Source organism: Harmonia axyridis, chromosome 1 (assembly GCF_914767665.1).
Source record: "Harmonia axyridis chromosome 1, icHarAxyr1.1, whole genome shotgun sequence".
Classification (NCBI taxonomy): Eukaryota; Metazoa; Arthropoda; class Insecta; order Coleoptera; family Coccinellidae; genus Harmonia; species Harmonia axyridis.
Window position 1 is genome coordinate 25,364,541 of NC_059501.1, and position 19,958 is coordinate 25,384,498.

Genomic DNA, 19,958 nt, shown 5'->3' on the forward strand with positions numbered 1-19,958 from the left:
TATATTATCAAAATTAACAAATCATAAATTGCAAAAAAACAACTCATAAAAACTTTATTAATTCTGAAGACGAAATACTTGATCGCTATACAACAGAGTAGGCATATTTTATTCTAAAATAAATTTAATTCTGCGCAAAATGCTGAAACTATGCTCTATAGTACTTACAAGTAGTACATGGAAATGTAAGGAGAAGAATAAGGCATTCTTTGACAGCAGGAGAAAATTTACATTGTCCGATAAGATCTTCAATTTTTATGTTTTCATCCATTTGTGATTTAGATGAATACTCATTCCAAATGTTCAATTCACTTTCTAAATTTTCAATGTTATACATATTGCCGACCTTAGGTGCGAAAGATTCAATATCTAGTAATTTTTAATTCTTCGGCAAAAAATTGAACAAAAAAAAAAGCATTACATGTTCTTTCGAGAATTTCGTTTCAAGGGCTGAAATCAAATGATCTAAACATGGGATGAATATAGATTTTTTGAAGTAATCTTCAGCTGAATCTGCTTCATAATTAGATCTGTACATTTGTCTACCGCAAATTCGTGGTTTTCCAATCTCAATATTGAGACTCTGAGCAATAGATGATGCTTTCGAAAAAAATTCTGCGAAGCATGCATCATCTGAGCGATGTTTTCCACATATTTCTATAATTAAATTTATATGACGGTGAAAATCTATAAAATTAATAGAAACACCTTGTAGTATATTTGCTATTGGTTTCAATATATTTGAATATTTACTTGCTACCGCCAAACGAATCACAAAAGTGAAAGAGTTTATTGCAGCCCATAACTGAGCAGCTCTTTTTGTTGTTGAAGAATTCATTGAAATTTCCCCAGATTTTACAGCAAAGAGAGTTTTGAATATAGTATTGAAGTTTTCAGCGAAAACTCACAAATATTTATATTTAGCTGACCAACGAGTTTCCTAAAACAAAGGAATATTTGGAATCAGATTTCTTCTTGAGGTATTCTTTCGAAAAAAGACTAGAATGTCATTAACGGTGCCAATGCTATTACGAATTTCAGTTATTTTACTGATGTCATTTATTACTAAATTCAACCTATGGGAGGCACAATGGAAATAAATTGCTTTCTTGTACTTATCTCTTATGATATTTTGAACCCTGAGAATTTCACCAGCCATTGTTGAGCATCCATCATAACCTTGTGTTACAAGTTTGTTCAAATTCAAACCAGCTGCGTTGAATAAATGGATCTCTAAATCTTTATATCCAGCGTCTACTCTGAATTTCAAAAGATCACTAAAATTTCTTGTTGCTCTCACGTATAGGCATATCGTGGGTGAGTTCCGCAAAAAACTATTGTTTTTATAATCTGTAAATTTTTTTTCTATTATCTGCAACACTTTTTTTTACCTTTATCTATTAGACAATAGGAGAGTATATATAAGATGGATTTTTAAAAAAATTGACACGCATGGATTGCGTTCGGTTCCACGATTTTTCTTCACCCAAGGAGTGCTCAACACGCCTAAAAAAGTTTTCAATTCAAAAAATACCTCTGCCGATTATGGATATGTGTATAGTATATTATGGATATATGTATAGTAATTCCATGAAAACCCGGAAATTGTTGTGAATCCATTACTTTCCTTTTTTCCTTGCCCTTTGGATTGAGAAAGTAATATTAAGGGTGTTGTACTGAAAAATGAGACAATCAAAATCTCAGGGGGGGCAATGGCCCCCCCTGCCCCCCCCCTGCGGGCGCCCATGCAATTGGCCACCAAGACCTTGTGGTTTAACATCTTTAGATTTTTCTATTTTGGACCATGCACCAAATATGATCTATGCCAACGCACCATAACCGATTCAAGACCTAAAATATGGAATTCGTTATCGAGGATATTTCGCCGCAAATGTGAGAATTGGTCATGAAGAATTTCATGAAAAGGATATGGTGGTGGAACCGTAGTCGTGGTAGCCATTTAACTGATATCTTTTGTCATCGTTAATGGACAACTATTGATAAATACCCTTTTTTTTAATATAAAATGAAAAATCTTATTGTCACACCCTAAATATACAATATTCATTCATTTCATAAAGGTTTATGAAAAGATTCATTTGAAGGTAAAGTGAAAAATATTGTTAATATATTTCTATACTTACTTAGGAAAATAAGGAATTATTTGCTTTTATGTTAATACTTCCTCCTTCGTGTTTCGACAACTTTTTGTAGGAAAGACAAAACAAATATTTGTGGGCTGAAAGACTCCGGTCGATGCCTTTTGACTGTGGTCAATAAAGTGCAGTTATTATTATTTGATTATTACCCAAGACATAGAAATCACAAACAACGAATTAAAAAGTTGAAAAGCAACCAAAAGCTAAGGGCACCCATATTCTTATATTCAGGGTGTCCAAGAGAAGGTTACAAATTGATCGAATAAATAGTAGATGCTAATGGAAATAGAAACAAATCTCCTACAGAGATGGGTCTTAACCTAACTTACCTAACTCTTCTCATTATCGGAATACAGGGGGTGTTGAAGTTGAGAAACAATTTATCGATGCTACTCTAAACGAAGATGAGCTCTAATATTTTTGTAGGTTCCAAGCATTTTCCGTGGCGTAGATAAAGAGCTAAAAACGTCCCCAACTCTAACGTTACTGATATTTACTCAAAGAAGGCGGAATTAAAAATCGTGAAGAAAATTCTTGAAATTGCCCATCTGGTCGACAGCTCAAAACTACACCTTTTTCGAGAAAATTGGTCTCATTTGGAGATTTGATTTTTCATAAAGAAGGATGCTTAGAAATTTTCGATACAAGCATTTTCTGATCACCTAAAATTTTACAGAACTTTTTGAAAAGCCTTTTGCTCACCTCACCCTGTGTCTCAAAATCAAAAACAGTTAGCATGTTTGCAGCAAATTTAGTTGATACCCTTTACCATATCAATTCATCACCTGAGACAGTCTGTATATGAAACATTGATACCCTTTACCATATCAATCCATCACCTGAGACAGTCTGTATATGAAACAATTAGAGTTGGTACCCTATATAATTTATGATCATGAAACATGTGACAAACGCTTATAAAAATCTCGTGAACAAGAATGTTGTTATAGGTAATCATATCTTGTTAGGTTCAGATTAATTTGCCCTGAAGATGGCCATGTAAATGACCGAAAGCTAGGCCAAATTTAATAAAGAGCTTAATAAGATCTTTGAGTGACTTTATACCTAATAAGTACATTATTCTTTTGACTCGTATCTGAGTAAATTTTTTGGAAATAATAATGAATTTTGATTTTCTCTCGCTTCTTCGACAACTATGCTTTTTCATTAATAGCAATTGTGCATAATTGAATAATGTTTGCATCTTCTTCTTGAATTTTGTATTCACAGTCGATAATCTCTAAAGCGGTCCATAGATGTACAATATTGGGAGTTGTGCAATAATATTGAACGTGTGGTTCTGGTATTGAAAGGTGACGCCATATATTGTGCGAAATCAAAAAAATTAGATATTTATTGTGCAATGCAAAAAAATTTTACATAATTTAGGGATGATATTGTGCAATTTGGCTCGCATACCTTCAATATTATTGCACAACTTCCAATATTGAACAATATTATTGAACGTCTATGGACCACCTCAATCCTTTTGTGCAATCTATTTGCAAAATATTATTGTACGTCTATGGTACGCTTAACGAAAAGACCTACATCCATTGCTTTTTTCGGTCTTCCCTGATATCAGACCAGTTCAACGTAATCTCTATAGCTAAACAAGAACTTATTCATGCACATATCTTAATCGATAGGAGATTCATTAAACGATCCTATATTGAACAAGATTGCAAAATTAACTTTATATTTTCTACTATGGAATCTTTGTTATTTTGATAACATTCTACTTGAAATGAGTGCCTCTTAGCTGGAGTGTTAAGGTACCTAAAAACCTACTTGATATGGCACTATAATCAGTTTGGAGCACAAATTTAGTGGAAAGAAATGGTATCTGATTTATTTACAGTTTATATTTCAACTTTATTGTTTCTGTTTCTTGAGTACTCATACACAAGATTAAGTGTATTTTATTCGTCCTTCCTAATGACAAAACGTATATATCGAAGTATGATCTTGTCGAAATCGTGAAACCGGGATAAGTTTAAAAACGCTGCTTTTACATTTTACTTTCCAATTAGAGAGTTTTCCAGAAAGAGGCTACATTTTGAATAGCCCGCTATCTGAGTAGCTGTCACTTTTTAAGCTGTCATCTTTTGACATTTGACAAGTAAAAACTACGCCACCACTAAAAATGGATCGATATACGATTCAACAAAGCAATGCGAAATAGTTAATATTCAATTTGAATTTTGCAGTCACAATTCGCAAGGTATATTACCTCCTATTCAGAAGGTCTTGTCATTCATTGAATTTATTGGAAGAGGGATGAGTAGATGCTTTCTTTCCTTTCGTTTCAAGTTCATTCAGAATAATAATTCTATTTTTATTTTCATCAAAAACAAGTAGACTTACTTATTTAACATCTTTATCTTCTACCTTTACATCCATAACATTTTTTATGCTTACAATTAATTTGAATAGAATATTCCAGCTTTCGTATATACTTTTTCGATACAAGAACTATGATTGATAAATTCAATCATGATAATTCTTGAATGGGATTTATTCCCTGATTCTACAATACAGTGATTTCGAAATTGATCAGGACTACGAAACAAAGTCTCGCTAAAAGAACATTTTCCTTGTTTCTTCTATAAAATTAGGAGTATCACAACTTCAGAAGAAAAAAATTAACTAAAAATGTTTATTCACAACCATGATTTACAAACAATACATGCGAATATATACCGAATAGGTTCTAATCCAATTAGTTATGTACTATAAATGAAATGAATTATATTACTTTCTTTTCGCAAATTGTTTGAATACTTAAAAAAATGCTGCAATTTGTGAAATAATAAATTGAAAGGAAGTTGTACATTTTCTTGATTACAGTCTATTTTCATCCCATAGTTATATTGAACTCCTAGTTGTTTTTTCAAATAAGGAATAAAAAATCTTTGGTTTTTATTTTTTTTCAACATTACAATAAGAAGTATGGAATAAAATATCGGTTTGAAAATTTTGTTTTCAAAGAAATGGAGAGAAGGAAATAAGAAACAATCACAGAGTCATAAAGTCAAAATCTCAAATCAACTGTAGACATGAGTACATAGGTACATTTTTTCTTGTGAAGTTGAAATTATCTCCGAACTCAGTTTAAAACACTACCATAATGAAAAAATCTTGAACAAACTGTAGACTGAGCATGAAAAGGAATTGAAAAAACTTTTGACAGAATTTGTCCAACATGCAACCATGCAATGCTAAATTGAAAATTGAACATAAAAATATGTTAACGTTCCATGGAAATCTAGTTTAATATATCACAAGGCTTTTAGAGCCACATCCTACATACAATAGAACAATGACATAGGAAGTTCAACAAAACTATACTTAAACAATAATTTTGTACAGATAACTTACATAGTAACTACCTACACATTGAAAAATGGTATTTTACATGATACAACTACATATCTCAAAATCATCTATTTTGAAGAAAGTGCATTCTTTATAATTCCAATCGGAAAATTTTGAATGTCAGGTGTAAACAATCGTACATCTTACTCGAAATCATCCATTAATACATGTACTTTAATGTTGTGCTAATATTTTTTAAATGATAATTCAGTGTTACTGAATAATTAAGTTACTGGTTCATTCGAAATTTGGTGAAAAATTAAAACGTAAGATTTGAATGAAAGCGTGAGGAAATGTTGAATTTGACATCCATTTTTATTTTCTGTTGATTGATTTCGAGATTTTATTTCATCTGATTGAAGAAAGAAGATATTTTTCGGAAGAAATTACGAAAATATATAGGATTTCACAATTGAATTTTATAATTATCATTCGAATGATAATACAGTTGTCCTTCCGAAAAAATGTGGTTACATTTTCGATTTAGAAAGAAGAAAACTTTCCGTGAAATGGCGAAACATACAGAAGAATCTCCATAACTCACAACACCTACAATCGAAACGATTTCTAGTAGAACTGGCGTTATTGTAGTTTGGACGAATACATTGTGTTCATAGAGACGGATTTTGTTCTTGGAACGGAGGTTTTCCACAATGAAACCAGGAAAATTGATCACACAAGTTCATCTTCTTGCTTTAAGTTGCCCACAAAGACGATTCGACAGCTGAAATAAAACGTAAACGAACATTAATTATTGTATCACTATTATTTTTCGAAATATAATTCACTTCAAAGGAAAATAAAATTCATATGACATTGAATTTTATGAGAGCGTTAATGAACCTTCAATGTTGATGAGGTGCGGAATGCTTTAGAGATACTTATTTATAAACGTGTATCATATTTGATAAACTTGAAGAGAAGTACTATGGCGGAATCTACAGTATGAACCATTCCAAAAAGTTTCTTCGAAAATTCGTCTTCTCTACCTATATGAAGAAGCCAGCAGTAGGAAACCTTCAACAGTATGAATATTTCTCTAACTGTGAACGAGAATAAAGTGTTTTCCATTAATATGTTTTCTTGATATTGAAAAGAAACGAGTATATATTGAGAGGAATCAATGGATGTTTATTTCATTGTAAAGAGGATGGAGCCAAAGGTCAGTTACAGCTAAGGTTGCAACAAAATATCCTTTTTATGAAATTTTTCATGAATAATTCGCACATTTGCAGCTGAATATCCTCGATATAGTCCAGAATTCCATCTAGGATCGATTGTGGATGGATCTTATCTTTCATCTGTCCCCAAAAAATCAAAAGGTGTTAAATCACTAGATCTCAGTGGCTAATCGTGATCAGTTCTTCCAGAAATGGAGGGCGGCATTATCTACTTTTTCGGAGAAATCTGGATTCCTGGAAGAATGAATCAAATAATTTTTTTTTTCAATTTCAACAAATTTCACAAATGATTTTTTCGATTAAATTCACTTATCTTAAACATCTTTGCATCGAGAATGTCTGCACCATCTATTCGATTCTTGCCGGGGCGGCAGAAACACTAGATATGGCCCTGAAGCCCGATTATCCAATATTAATTTTTAGCATTCTGCAGAGTTAGCTTCTGTTAGGGCGGCAAATTGGGTCTCTGTCTAGGGCGGCAGTTTGGCTAGCGACTGCCCTATTCACGACTGATAATGAAATATTTTCGGCTTAGGAGGAATGAGATGTCTATTATTTAATATTTGAACTAGTTGTTCTATGTTACTAGATACATATTCTGAAATTTGCATTTCCTCCTTGGATGTATCGATGGAGATTAATATTGCTATACTCTGCTCATGAAAAATGTAACAATTCCAGTTGAATCAAGATTATTCAGAAACAATAACCATATATTTCTTTCAATCTGTAGGATTCGCATCAGTTGTATTTGAAGTTACCTTGTATAGATAGCATCGTAGAACGCAATCAAACGCTTTGAAAAGTAATGGTTTTCACAAGTTACCTTGGCAGAATTTAGAACATAATAAACCTATTCAGCTACTAATTAATAAAAACCTATTAAAATTTTACGATTCGCCTTGCTGACCATACTTAATTTGTATAATTGCTAACAAACTAAAAATATTTACGAGCCATAAAGTATGGAGAAATAAATAATATGTTAGTAGCTCTAGCTGTAACAGTTTCATTTTTATTATTATTACAACATGGCGGCGGCAACATTTGTCATGTTATGCATTATTTCGCCAATATCTGTACCATTTACGACATTTTAATTGACATTGTTGGTCGAAAACGTGTCTTAAACGGCGGTTTGGGTTGACACGTAACGGGTGTCCGAAATGCTTCGTTTTCAATTCATTGGACTAATTAAAAATGCATCTCCCCCTTTGGTCGTCGACTGGTTGATGTAGAATCCAATTTCTCAGGTAATGGCGGCAGTGGCGATAAGGAAACTACAGTTGTAAAATCTTGTAATATGTTTTAAATTGCATTCGGCCACTTGGTAAGTTGCTATTCTTGATTGAAATGGAAAAATGAGTTTCCCACACGCTAGGATTAGTGGCTGATATTATTAGGAAGAAAAGTTGTGCAAATTTCACAAGAGGGTTCTTTTAACTTCACAGAAGGTTTTTTTTTTTTATTGTAGGTGAAGAATATTGAAATTGATGATGTGATTAGCTTGAAATGGTTATTTTATTAGAAGCCAAATTTCAACTCGGTCGGATCTGTTGTCACTGAAATATTGATTATGTTTTCCGGTTTTCTGCTTTCTTCTTGAATTTTCTATGGTTCTGTTAACGTGAGCAATATCAATATTGAAACCAGCTCGAAATTTTTATTCTTTATTTATTATTTAGGGGTTAGATTGAACAGTACGCTCGATGCAGTGTGCTGGATCTCGCCTTTCAATTATTTCTATAGTTGTAAGAGTTTTGTTATTGTTTTTCATGAAATTAATTGAATGAAGACCTTTATTATTATTATTTATTATAACAGGTGTTTTTTTTCGAGGTATATAACTTTAAGTTGGCATTACTGTTCAAGATGGCTACCGATTCAACAGCTGTCAAGTGATTTATTCTCAGTTTGGTTTGGCAATTCATCATGAATAGACTCACGCCTGGACAACGCTTGCAAATAGTGCAATTTCATTTCGAAAATAATGGTTCTGTGCGGAATACGTATCGCGCACTACGTCCGTTTTATTTTGTTTACCGATGAAGCGCACTTCTGGTTGAATGGCTACGTCAACAAACAAAACAGCCGCATTTGGAGTGAAACTAATCCTCAAGTGTATGTCGAAACACCGTTACATCCAGAAAAACTGACTGTTTGGTGCGCTTTATGGGCTGGTGGAATCATTGGTCCGTACTTCTTCAAAAACGATGATGGCCAGAACGTTACAGTCAATGGTGATCGGTAAAGAGCCGTGATTACTAACCTTTTCATTCCTGAATTGAACAACCATGATGTCCAGGAGCTGTGGTTCCAACAAGACGGCGCAACATGTCACACAGCTCGTGCCACAATCGATTCATTGAAAGACACGTTTGGTGACCGCCTAATTTCACGTTTTCGAACTGTGAAATGGCCTCCAAGATCTTGTGATTTAACACCGCTAGACTACTTTCTGTGGGGCTATGTAAAGTCATTGGTCTATGCGGATAAGCCACAAACCCTTGACCATTTGGAAGACAACATTCGCCGTGTTATTGCCGATATACGGCCATAAATGTTTGAAAAAGTCATCGAAAATTAGATGTCCAGATTGGACTATATCCGAGCCAGCTGTGGCCGTCATATGTCAGAAATCATATTTAAAATATAATGCCACAAGATTATCTTGCGGATAAATGAAATTCAAGTCAATCGAATAATCCATCGTTATTTAAGTGCAATTTGAAGTTCTATAGCTCTAAAAAAACACCCTTTACTTATATCTACTCGCGAAATTTCAACTTGGGCAGATTTGTTATCACTGAAACATTAGCTTGGTTTGTGTCGTTTGCGTTCCTAAGAATTTTGGATCAGTTGTTGTTTTACGTTCTTACAATCAACTTTCATTCAAAATTTGCGACTGCGATTGGAATTGTTCACAGACGAATCGAAATATGGACGGTTTTCGGATAGTGAGCGTGTTCGGGTATGGACCCATCCTCTGGTGCCCAGAAATCGCATATCGATTCAGGAAGTTCATCCGTGCAGAAGTGGTACAGTTGCTGTTTGGGGAGGCAGTTGTTTGAATGGACGTAAAGAATTGTTTGTCCTTGATGCTACCATGAATGTGCAACTTTAAAATTAGCAAGTTAATGACAATATTATTCCATTATTTCATACTGGTATTAGGCTAAATTTGTTGTTTTTGGACGATAATGAAGTTCTGGAAATCCACAGTATTCCGCATTTGGCCTTGCCTTCTCGGTCGCCAGAGCTCAATTCCATTGAACACGCTTGGGATCAGCTACAAACAGCTTTAGATTCTTACCAATCACGTCCTCATACGCTTCAAGAACTCAGACGGCTTTTACCAGAGAGAAATTGATTAAGTAAAGGCTGCATCAACAATCTGATCGAAAGTATGCAAACGCGTTTTCAAGCTATAGTTGATGTTCGAGAAGGCCATACTGAAAATAATTTTTTCAATTTTTTAGATCATTAGATAAGTGAGTAAACTGTTAGACCTATCCTATTTAAAAATTGCTAAAAAAAAATGGAAACTTTTGAAACAGTCTTAAAAACTCTGAAATTCCTAAACTTTTGTGGAGCAATATGGAATTGAGTGAGTAAATGTTTTCACCTAGGCTCTTCTCTGTAAATAAATATACAGGGTGGCCATTTGAAAACGAAACAGACGAGATTACAGACGAAATAAAGTTTTTCGATAGAAATGCTCGGACAGGTCGATTTCTGTTTCGAGGGGGACAACTTAAGATGTAGGTTACGGACGCATAGCGCTTCAACCCTTGCTACTACAACCCTCACCCCCAAATTTTGAATAGGGAAGATGGGGTGAGTGATACCTCATTTGAAAGGTATTTTTATACTGATTTCAGCACAGTAATTGTTTTTTCATTTTATGCATTAGTTCTCGAAATATTCTTAACTAAGTATTTGAAAATGAAGTGGTGTTTTCATGGCACTTGTAGTGTTTTGTGAAAAATCGACATTTTGAGCTTCAAAACAACCATGACTGTGGCTTCCTTCCTAACTAACTAACGCATGAATATTTCGAGAACTAATTCATAAAATGAAAAAACAATTACTGTGCTGAAATCAGTATAAAAATACCTTTAAATTGAGGTATCACTCACCCCATCTTCCCTATTCAAAAATTGGGGGTGGGGGTTGTAGCAGCAAGGGTTGAAGCGCTATGCGTCCGTAACCTACATCTTAAGTTGTCCTTCTCGAAACAGAAATCGACCTGTCCGAGAATTTCTATCGAAAAACTTTATTTCGTCTGTAATCTCGTCTGTTTCGTTTTCAAATGGCCACCCTGTATATCGTATCACTGATATGTTAACATTTCCGCGCGCTTCATGACAAATTTGATATTTCATGTTGGGGATAAAATTCCCTTACTGAAAATGAGGTTTATCTATGTTTATTACTCTGAGGACGAGATAAAAAGTCGGAAATACGATGGGTGGGCATTACTAGTTACGATGATGTGATGTTTTACTGTAAAAAACCCCCACGAAATTTTCTGTTGCCCTATAACACCTAATTCGGGACCATCAAAGTGGAAGAAACGTCTTTATTGACTACTGGGTGGCGAAAATTTAATTGCGTTAAAAACGGGCCCCCACGACGGACGTCAGTGAAAATAACACACCGTGAAGGATGGCTGGGTCTGGTCGACTCGAATCCCGTATCTCGCGAACGCGTTTGTTTTATTTCTTTGCTGCGGGTAGTATAACTCAGAAATCCATAAAATTCGGTCTTCGACTCTATACAAAATTATTATAATAAGTAGTTATATCTGTTAGTAATTTACGACGTTATTCAGACCGCTGTCTCGCAAATCACTGCTAGCGGATTCTGAAAAATCGTAAAACTCTTTCCTCTAATTGTTGGGCATCGGGAGCTAAGCTCTTCGCTGAATTCTTCTTGCTAAGGGTTCCTACGAAAAAAGCAGCTGTAGGAATGTCATTAATGACTCGAACACAAATATGTTTTCAATACGTGTTTCAACTTTGGGTGAAACCCAGTAATGATGAGTTTATGGCGATACATATTAAGACATAGTCCATTCAGGAATTATTGACATCGAAGTAGGCCTTGAACGTCCAGTCGCACCTTACTTCAAGGAAATGCAATGTATTCTTTCATTTTAGAGTCGCACATTTTTGTGGTATTCCGATTTTTCACAAATTGAAGAGTCTAGGGAAAATCTAATGACTTCGAAATGAATGAATTTTTTTGAATGAAATTTTGAAATTTAATACTATAAAAAAGTTGTTGAATACTAACATCTTGATAATCATTGACATCTCTACTGGGTGTTCAAAATGATGAGATTGATTGATGACTAATCCAAACATTATTATTAGGTTCACTTCAGATGGCACACCCTTTACTTCATTTTCTCATTTAGTAGTGAATAATAAAATTTGTAACCTAATAGAAAAATAAAATATTGGGTTTGTCATTCATAATAAGAATTAATGTTTGAATGAGTCATTAATGAATTCAATTTCCCCATTTCGATTTGAACACCCAGTAGAGTTAACAAAATGATTATTGAAAAACAGTACTCAACTACATTCTTCTAAAATTGACTTTCAAAATCTCATATAAATGAATTCATTCCGAAGTTATTAGGTTTTTCCAAAGATCCTTAAATTTAGGAAAAATCTCAAAAACGGTGAGTTTTGTATATAACACTTTGAACAAACTTGGGTTAATTCATTTCATACAATCTAAGAACTAAAAAAACACAACAGTATCTCTCATGAAGAAAACATAGATATAGTTGGTAACTAACAATTTTTCGGGGACACCCTGTGTATTTCCAAGAAGAAATGGGAATGAAGCTCTAATAACGCTTAATGATACTGTGTATTTCCAAGAAAAAATGGGAATGTAGCTCTAATATAGCTTAATGATACTGAGAAAAAAAATGGTAAACTCAGCGCTCAATCGTAATGGATCGTCGCGTCAATTGTAGAACAGCTTGTACATAAAATCGATATAAAACAAAGGGAAAGAGGTAGAGAAAATCACAGAATAATCTAGTTGTTAAAAAGGGAACTACATTGTAATGCGATGTTTACATATTCTGTATGCATTATGAGAAGAAAATTAATGCCTATCATGGTTTCAACTAAACAAACATAGGAACAGAAAAAAAAAATCATATAAGGCTAATTGAGGCTAATTCCTTTCTGGGCTCCAGTTTTTCTGTTTTGTAGTTTCAACGAATTTTGAATGAAAAATCTGTAGATCATAATAACTTTGAATTCGATCATATAAACTCATTCTGTTTTTACCTGGAATTCTAGGGATTCACGGCTTGGCTTGATTTTCAAGCTACTTGACTTGAGCTTGACTTGATTTCGATTCAAGCTCAAGTTGTTCAATCCCAGGTCAAGTCAAGTATTAATTCATCAAGTAGGTACTCGAATCATATCAAGCTACTTGATTTTCAACAGTTTTATTGTGTAGTTTCATATCAATAAAAAAATGATGAAATGAGAAGGAACCTTGCAACCTTGTTCAAGAGAACAAAAAATATCAACTTTTTTGAAATAGACACATGAGGCATCTTATAGATTTGCCGCCTAACCTATTGCGGGTTTTTTTTTGTAACTGTAAAAGCAGCTCTGGAAAATTGTCTTTCAACAGCAGCTCAAGATGCTGGCGTTGATAAAATATCCTTGGCAGTTTTGGCCAAGTTTGGAAAGATATTTCTGAAACTACCAAAATCTACCAATGGATTTCATAGAAATGTGAGACAACTACTAATAAATTCACACTGGCGAATGCTTCAGTCTCCTCGAGGAATCCCCTTATTTATTCTATGCGTGCACGAGATTGCAGAAATATATGCCGTGCGACGCTCAAGTAATATCAAGTAGCTTGATATCAAGTCAAGCCAAGCTCAGGTATGTAATTTTTCACGAGCTTGATTTGCAAGTCAAGTAGTTGGTTAAAATGTCAAGCTACTTGGATTGATGAATCCCTAAGGAATACTTATATGTGCCCATATCTTGCAAGGAAAAAGAATATTGGATAAGCCCTCAGGAGAAGTGCTAACCGCAGACACGTATTTCGGGCTTTCGGTCCTCATCAGTACGGTGAAAAAGTGTTAGATGAGCAATACTTGAAGGAAAACAACAAACCCTTTCATATATCATTACCAGGACTAGGATTTCACGCAGGTAGCTATAGCTTCCCATGTGGTGATGTTGGTTGTTGCCCGAAAAAAACATTGGGTCTTCCTGCGGAAACCACAAATGGACGGCTGGCTTCTGTTGTAGACTCCGTTTGTTTGTTGTTTTCCTTCAAGTGTTGCTCATCTAACACTTTCTCCTGAGGGCTAGTTTTTCCTTGCTTTACTATAATACCCTCGATAACCTTTTCACATATCACGTACCTATATCTTATCAAGAAAGGAATTCATATTTTATGGAAAAATCCGCTGAAGGGCATTATCGAACTTTTTATGTTATCTGCCTTAGCAGGGAATTCAAATGTGATCAATACGAGGCGTTATTTAGCTGTCCAACGACTCAACATCCCTAACAATCATCATATTATTCTCGAAATTCTAGCAAAACAATAAAATAAAGATAGAATATTTTTTGAACGTCATGCAACGTTTGAATTTAAATTCACAGGCATAAAAATTTTTGTTTCAATAACCTATTTTCGACACGTGAGTATCTTGAAAAGTCTGATTATTTTCATTCAAAATATTCCATCTCCAATTGCTTTGGTATCCATTCTGTAGAAGTGATATTTTTGTCCAATTCAAAATAAAAACATAATTGAATACTTTGTTTCTAACCATAATTTTATTTTCAGGTATGATAGAAGATCCATCTCTTTTCCCATAGGACAACATGTTTTGCTGGTATGTCATCAAATATCTCTCTCCAACTAATTAACTCTGCTTTTTACCTGTAACTTACTAACCTTCACGTCCATCGAGAAACCATTACATTTGAACTACCGTGAAAAATTTGTTTTATTACACACATTGCAAGCTTGATTCAGAAAAACGTCGTCAGTGAAAATAGCTCACATCTTTCACTCTTACTGTTCAAATTAGAAGTTTTGTTACGGAGATTTGTACATAATTATGGGTGCTCCACATTAGCAATTGTTCCTGATATAGAGAGCTAATTAGATTTTTCACCTCATCACTCTGGCGTATAAATGATTTTTTGCAAATTTCGTTTTTATTGTGGTATTCATATAAAAAGAAAGTTAGAGCATTGAACGAGGCGAGTTACGAAGGAAATTGCAAAGGAATTTTACATTGAGATTCATTTTAATTTATGCATCACTCATTCAAAGAAGAAGAAAATAAATATTTAAATTCGTTGAACGAAACATTAAAACTGTGTCAATAGTTGTGGCACTCTACAGTTTACTGCCATCTGACTCTATCATCTCTCGAGAAGCTCTGATGTAGGTATGCGCAATGCAATTCGCATATTCGAAAAATTTGAAATTTCTATGGAACCTCTACTGCCCCAACATGTATATCTCTATCAAATGTCATCAAAATTGAACTGGTAGAACGCGAAATATTGGGATTCCGCCGGGTATATCACATTTGCGCATGTGTGAGGCAATATTTCATGCTGTTATTTTTTATGATACCACTTTCGTACAATCCAATCCAAATCCACATACCAAGTTTTATCAACATCGGACGAGAATAAAGGAAAATTCTGAGATCCCAATCGTTTAAAGTGTGGGTGATTCACTTATCTTGGTAATTTTCTTGAAAACGGCCGAATATTTATGTATAAACGGCATTTGGTACAAGTCAATGTTTACCTCAGATGCGAGTAAAAGTCAGCAACAAAAATGAAGGCACCAGTCGTCGCGGACTTGTCTACCTTTTTTTCACATCGAAAGAATTAATTTTATTTTTTTTCCAGATAGAATTTTTTCTTTCTGAAGCATTTTTATATTAATTGTATTCCCTTTATTTTTATTTTTTCTGTATTGCCACAGTATACACCTTGATTTGGAGACATAAATATGAGTTTGTTTCTTGAAATCAAGAAGACTTTCTAACAAACCATTCCTCTATTTAATAAATAATACAGGGTGTTCCCAATTAGACGTGAACCTTGAAGGAGGTGTAAGTATCACTCATGCATGTGTTGTCGATTGATAACCGAAAATCAACAGTTTCCGAGATATTTGAGTTCTTGTGTTTTTTGAAAAATTTCTCACCTCACTTAATTTTTTGTCAATTTGTTTATGTTGTCCAAGTTTGATTCAAATTTTGGATCCTTTTCATCAGAAAAAGATATGATATGTATGAACAAATCAAAAGTATGCTGTATTAAATGTTATATAGTTATTATTATGATGTGAAAGTTGGTATATGAAGAGAAGAATAGTAAATTTCTAGTATAAATTTGCTTCCAACTTTCGAAATCCACAATTTATGTACGACAAAATTATTTTGAAAACTTGCCAAATTCCATCTCTATTTCCTAAAAAAGTTTTCGTTAAAATGCCGGTACTCGTTTTGTTTCAGCAGGTTTTGATTTGAAAGGGGAAGGAAGCGAAGAGTGGAAAGTAATGAATCAAATATTTTTTTGTTTGTTGTATTTAATTCAAAATTTCAGTGAAAAATGCATCCATAATACATAATAATCCAAAACTATAATCGAATTTGATAAACACAGAAAAATGGTGTAAGTTGAGAAATCTTTTGAAAATCACAAGAACTCAAATATCTCGTAAACTGTTGATGTTTGGTTTTCAATAAATATGGCTTAAATGACATCAAATGGGTCATACTAACATATTCTCCAAGGTTCACATTGTTTATTATTATTGAAAAAAAATAATGAACAATTTTTAAATAATATTTATGTAATATTTCAAGTTACATGATCTACAGCGTGTTCCTAAATTGGAGGTTCAAGATAATAATAAACAATTTTTTTATAACACAGGAAAAATATTTTAAGCTATATGATCTACAGCGAGTTCCTCAATACTAGGTATAAGATAGTTCCATATTCAATGAATTCTTTGTAACTTAAATCAGCCACTGAGATCGTCCGATTTTTAATTTTTTTTCGTTAGAGTTTTGAAAAACAAAATTGGAGGTAACTGATAAAAAATCCTCTTCATCTAACTCGAACAATTTCCTTTTGATTAAAAAAATGATTATTCAAGGCATAGTCTCAAATATTGGTAATTTGAACGACCACCATTCAGAAAGGATATTGATCGACATGCAGAGATCGAACTGAAATTATCCGCTATTTCACGAATGAACTGTATAATTCGCTTTCAAAACCTCGAATCGTAAACATGCCACTAAACAGAGTACGAGCGAACGAACCACACAAGTAACAGGATGGGCAACAGAGTGAATTTTTAACCGTTCAAAAGCAATTCTACAAAATATTAAAAAGCAATAACCTTTCGAGGAGCATTCATCAATTGCCATTGTGGTTCATTGTAATTGATAACCACTAGAATACATCCAGCTTGCTGCGGACTCTTATTTTGATGATTTATGGAATGTTTCCTCAAAGTTATAGCAGCATTGTTGCCAACGGATGGAGAGCCATAGAATTGAGAACCGTCGAGTACTGTTAAAACTAATATTAAAGCTTGGCGAATGATAGGCCATAAAAGTTTGCGTTCCCTGTCTGCTGTAAATCATAACTACGGGAATATATTTCTGTTGTGCATTATGGCGGGATGAGAGCTTAAACTGCTAATCTTGTCGAGTTTTTCCTTTCCCGTGATGGCAATTAAAGATACCGTAAATAGGGGTTTTGTCGAAGAACTGAGGGGATCTTAAGCACGTGGTTTTTCATGAATCCGGATTCGATTACACAAAATGATATATTTTCTTTGAAATAGCTATTTCTAAAGGATACAAATCATATACATCGTATAAAAAATTTCATGTTGCAGAAAAAAGAGCTCTAGAAAAACGCTGACAATAAAACCTATATCAATATTATTTATTTGATATTCATATTATATTGATGGATGAACAGAATTAAATAAATCGTGACCAAATGAAATATTGCTCAAGGGCAGAAAATGGGCTTTAACAGTTCGCGGCTACTAATGTTTATTTTTCTTGGTATACAACTTTTCTTTAGCCGTTTTGCAATAGATGGCTATAACGCGGTACTTTGAATCATAAATGTATAACCACTTTTTAAAATAAAGCCTCGAATTTCGGAAAAAGACGGCGGAAGCAATGTTGTACGCGTATGTACCGGGTTTTTCACCATAATTTGACCCCCCCCTTTAACTTTGTTACTAGGAGAGGTACAATAAAATGTTTTTCACAAAAGTTTCACGAAATCAACTAGTGTTTTTTGAAATGATTTCACAAAACGAAATATATACAGAGTGGGCACAATATTGATAGCAACTTCATTTTTTCAAATGGAACACCCTGTATATTTTTCTTTATTTGACTAGCTCTTTTTCCCCTGATTTCGAATATTCAACATATGTTAGGCCTATCTCTCTTATTCTGAGTACCAAAGAGTTTCAAATTTTAAGAACCACCTGGCAAGTAATCTCAATTGGAAGGCTGCGATATTCAGAATGCCCTTTTTTGAGTTATCTCGTTGGCAATGATATATAACATACGTTTGTCATTGAATAAAACAATTCACCAAATATGCACTACCCGGAGGGGGAAAAATTTGAAATATTTGCGCTTTATGTGGAGACCAATGAAAATGATAAAGCTACAAGGAGAGAATATATGGAGTTGCATCCAAATGATCCAATTCCAATTTATAGTGAAAAACGTATGTCATATCGTTGCCAACGAGATAACTCAAGAAATGGGCATTTTGAGTTATCGCAGCCTTCTACATTGATTATACTTTTGCCAGGTGGTTCTTAAATTTTGAAACTCTGTTGTACTCAGAATGAGAGATAAGCCAAACATATGTTATATATAAGAAATCAGGGGAAAAAGAACTAGTCAAATATAGAAAAATATACAGGGTGTTCCATTTGAAAAAATGAAGTTGCTATCAATATGTTGCTTACTCTGTATATATTTCGTTTTGTGAAATCATTTTGAAAAACACTAGTTGATTTCGTGAAACTTTAGTAAAAAACATTTTTTTGTACCTCTCCTAGTAACAAAGTTAAAGGAGGGGTCAATTTATGGTGAAAAACCCGGTACAAAGTATTTTTGCTTTGAAATAGTTATTTCTGAAGTATTATAAATAATATATGTATTATTTATTATTAGATATTATTATTATTATATGTAGCGGAAAAAAAGGGCTGTATTGTCCGAAAGGAAATTTTGGTTATGTAGACCAAAAATTGTATTGATCTCAAAAGTGTCCTCATGCTTTCACTACCTTTGGTAGATTCAGAAGGAAAATGAATTTTAGTGCGAGAATTGCATACAATTATTCCAATGGATGAAATTATGAATGAATATTCGCAGAAAGTACCTTTGTATTTCAAAATGAACCATCTTATCTCTCTAAAAGAATAATCGTGTTTTGTTTCTATTCGTAAATGAACCTATTGTGTCAGTTCAATAATAATTGACATAAATGGTTTCTTTCAACTGCATTTTTCGTATGACTCTTTTACAAGAGTGTTTTATAATGACAAAATTCCTAGAAATGGCTATTTTCCTAGTGGAAATTTTTTTATCTGTAATTACTGAGTAACACGATAGATTATAAGTGGCAAATTCGAACAAATGTATTGATATTTAATTCTAATCAAATGAAGTTACTTTCTTTGTGGTCAAATGGAAACTGTTTTTATTTACTATCGTGAATATTATTCAACAAAAAATTGTTCTGTAAAATCTTCTGTTGGTTTTATTCAAATTATTTGTTGCTTTTTGGCCATTTGCTTCATGATATTCAATTTGGCAATATCAGGTGTGTCCTCGACTTGTGATTTTGGGAATAATTTGTTAAAGCAATAAACTTTTATTTCAGTCGAAGAATTCACCATCAACCTAACGCCCTAGTCAATCGGCCATTGTCACTATTCTAAAAACTATAACTTCAAAACCAACGGCTACATAAGTGAAGGCAAACGTTTCGTATTTCCTGATTATGTGTAAATGAGTAGTTTCGAAAAATTGATACCTTGATACCCTGCCTTCAAAATTCATGTATATTATTGATTTTTTCTCGATTTACATTCGTGAAAGCAAGCTGTTAAATTTTTTCGGGAGTGATTGAAAATT

At 33.5% G+C, this 19,958-nt stretch overlaps 2 protein-coding genes across 6 annotated transcripts in view; one reads left to right on the forward strand and one right to left on the reverse strand.

Moving 5' to 3' along the window:
• LOC123671307 overlaps positions 1-19,958 on the forward strand; it is a 174,972-nt gene that overhangs the window by 13,552 nt on the left and 141,462 nt on the right. For 3 of the 4 annotated variants that reach the window (XM_045605062.1, XM_045605061.1, XM_045605060.1), the window contains exon 2: positions 14,573-14,621. The exons of the other annotated variant lie outside the window; for it this stretch is intronic. In XM_045605062.1, coding sequence (XP_045461018.1) covers positions 14,573-14,621 — 49 coding nt within the window. The remainder of the gene's footprint in view (positions 1-14,572; positions 14,622-19,958) is intronic. 4 annotated transcript variants of the gene reach the window in all.
• LOC123671306 (protein doublesex-like) overlaps positions 4,523-19,958 on the reverse strand; it is a 190,077-nt gene continuing 174,641 nt past the window's right edge. For both annotated transcript variants that reach the window (XM_045605058.1, XM_045605057.1), the window contains one exon: positions 4,523-6,261. The gene's annotated coding sequence lies outside the window, so the exon portion shown is untranslated. The remainder of the gene's footprint in view (positions 6,262-19,958) is intronic.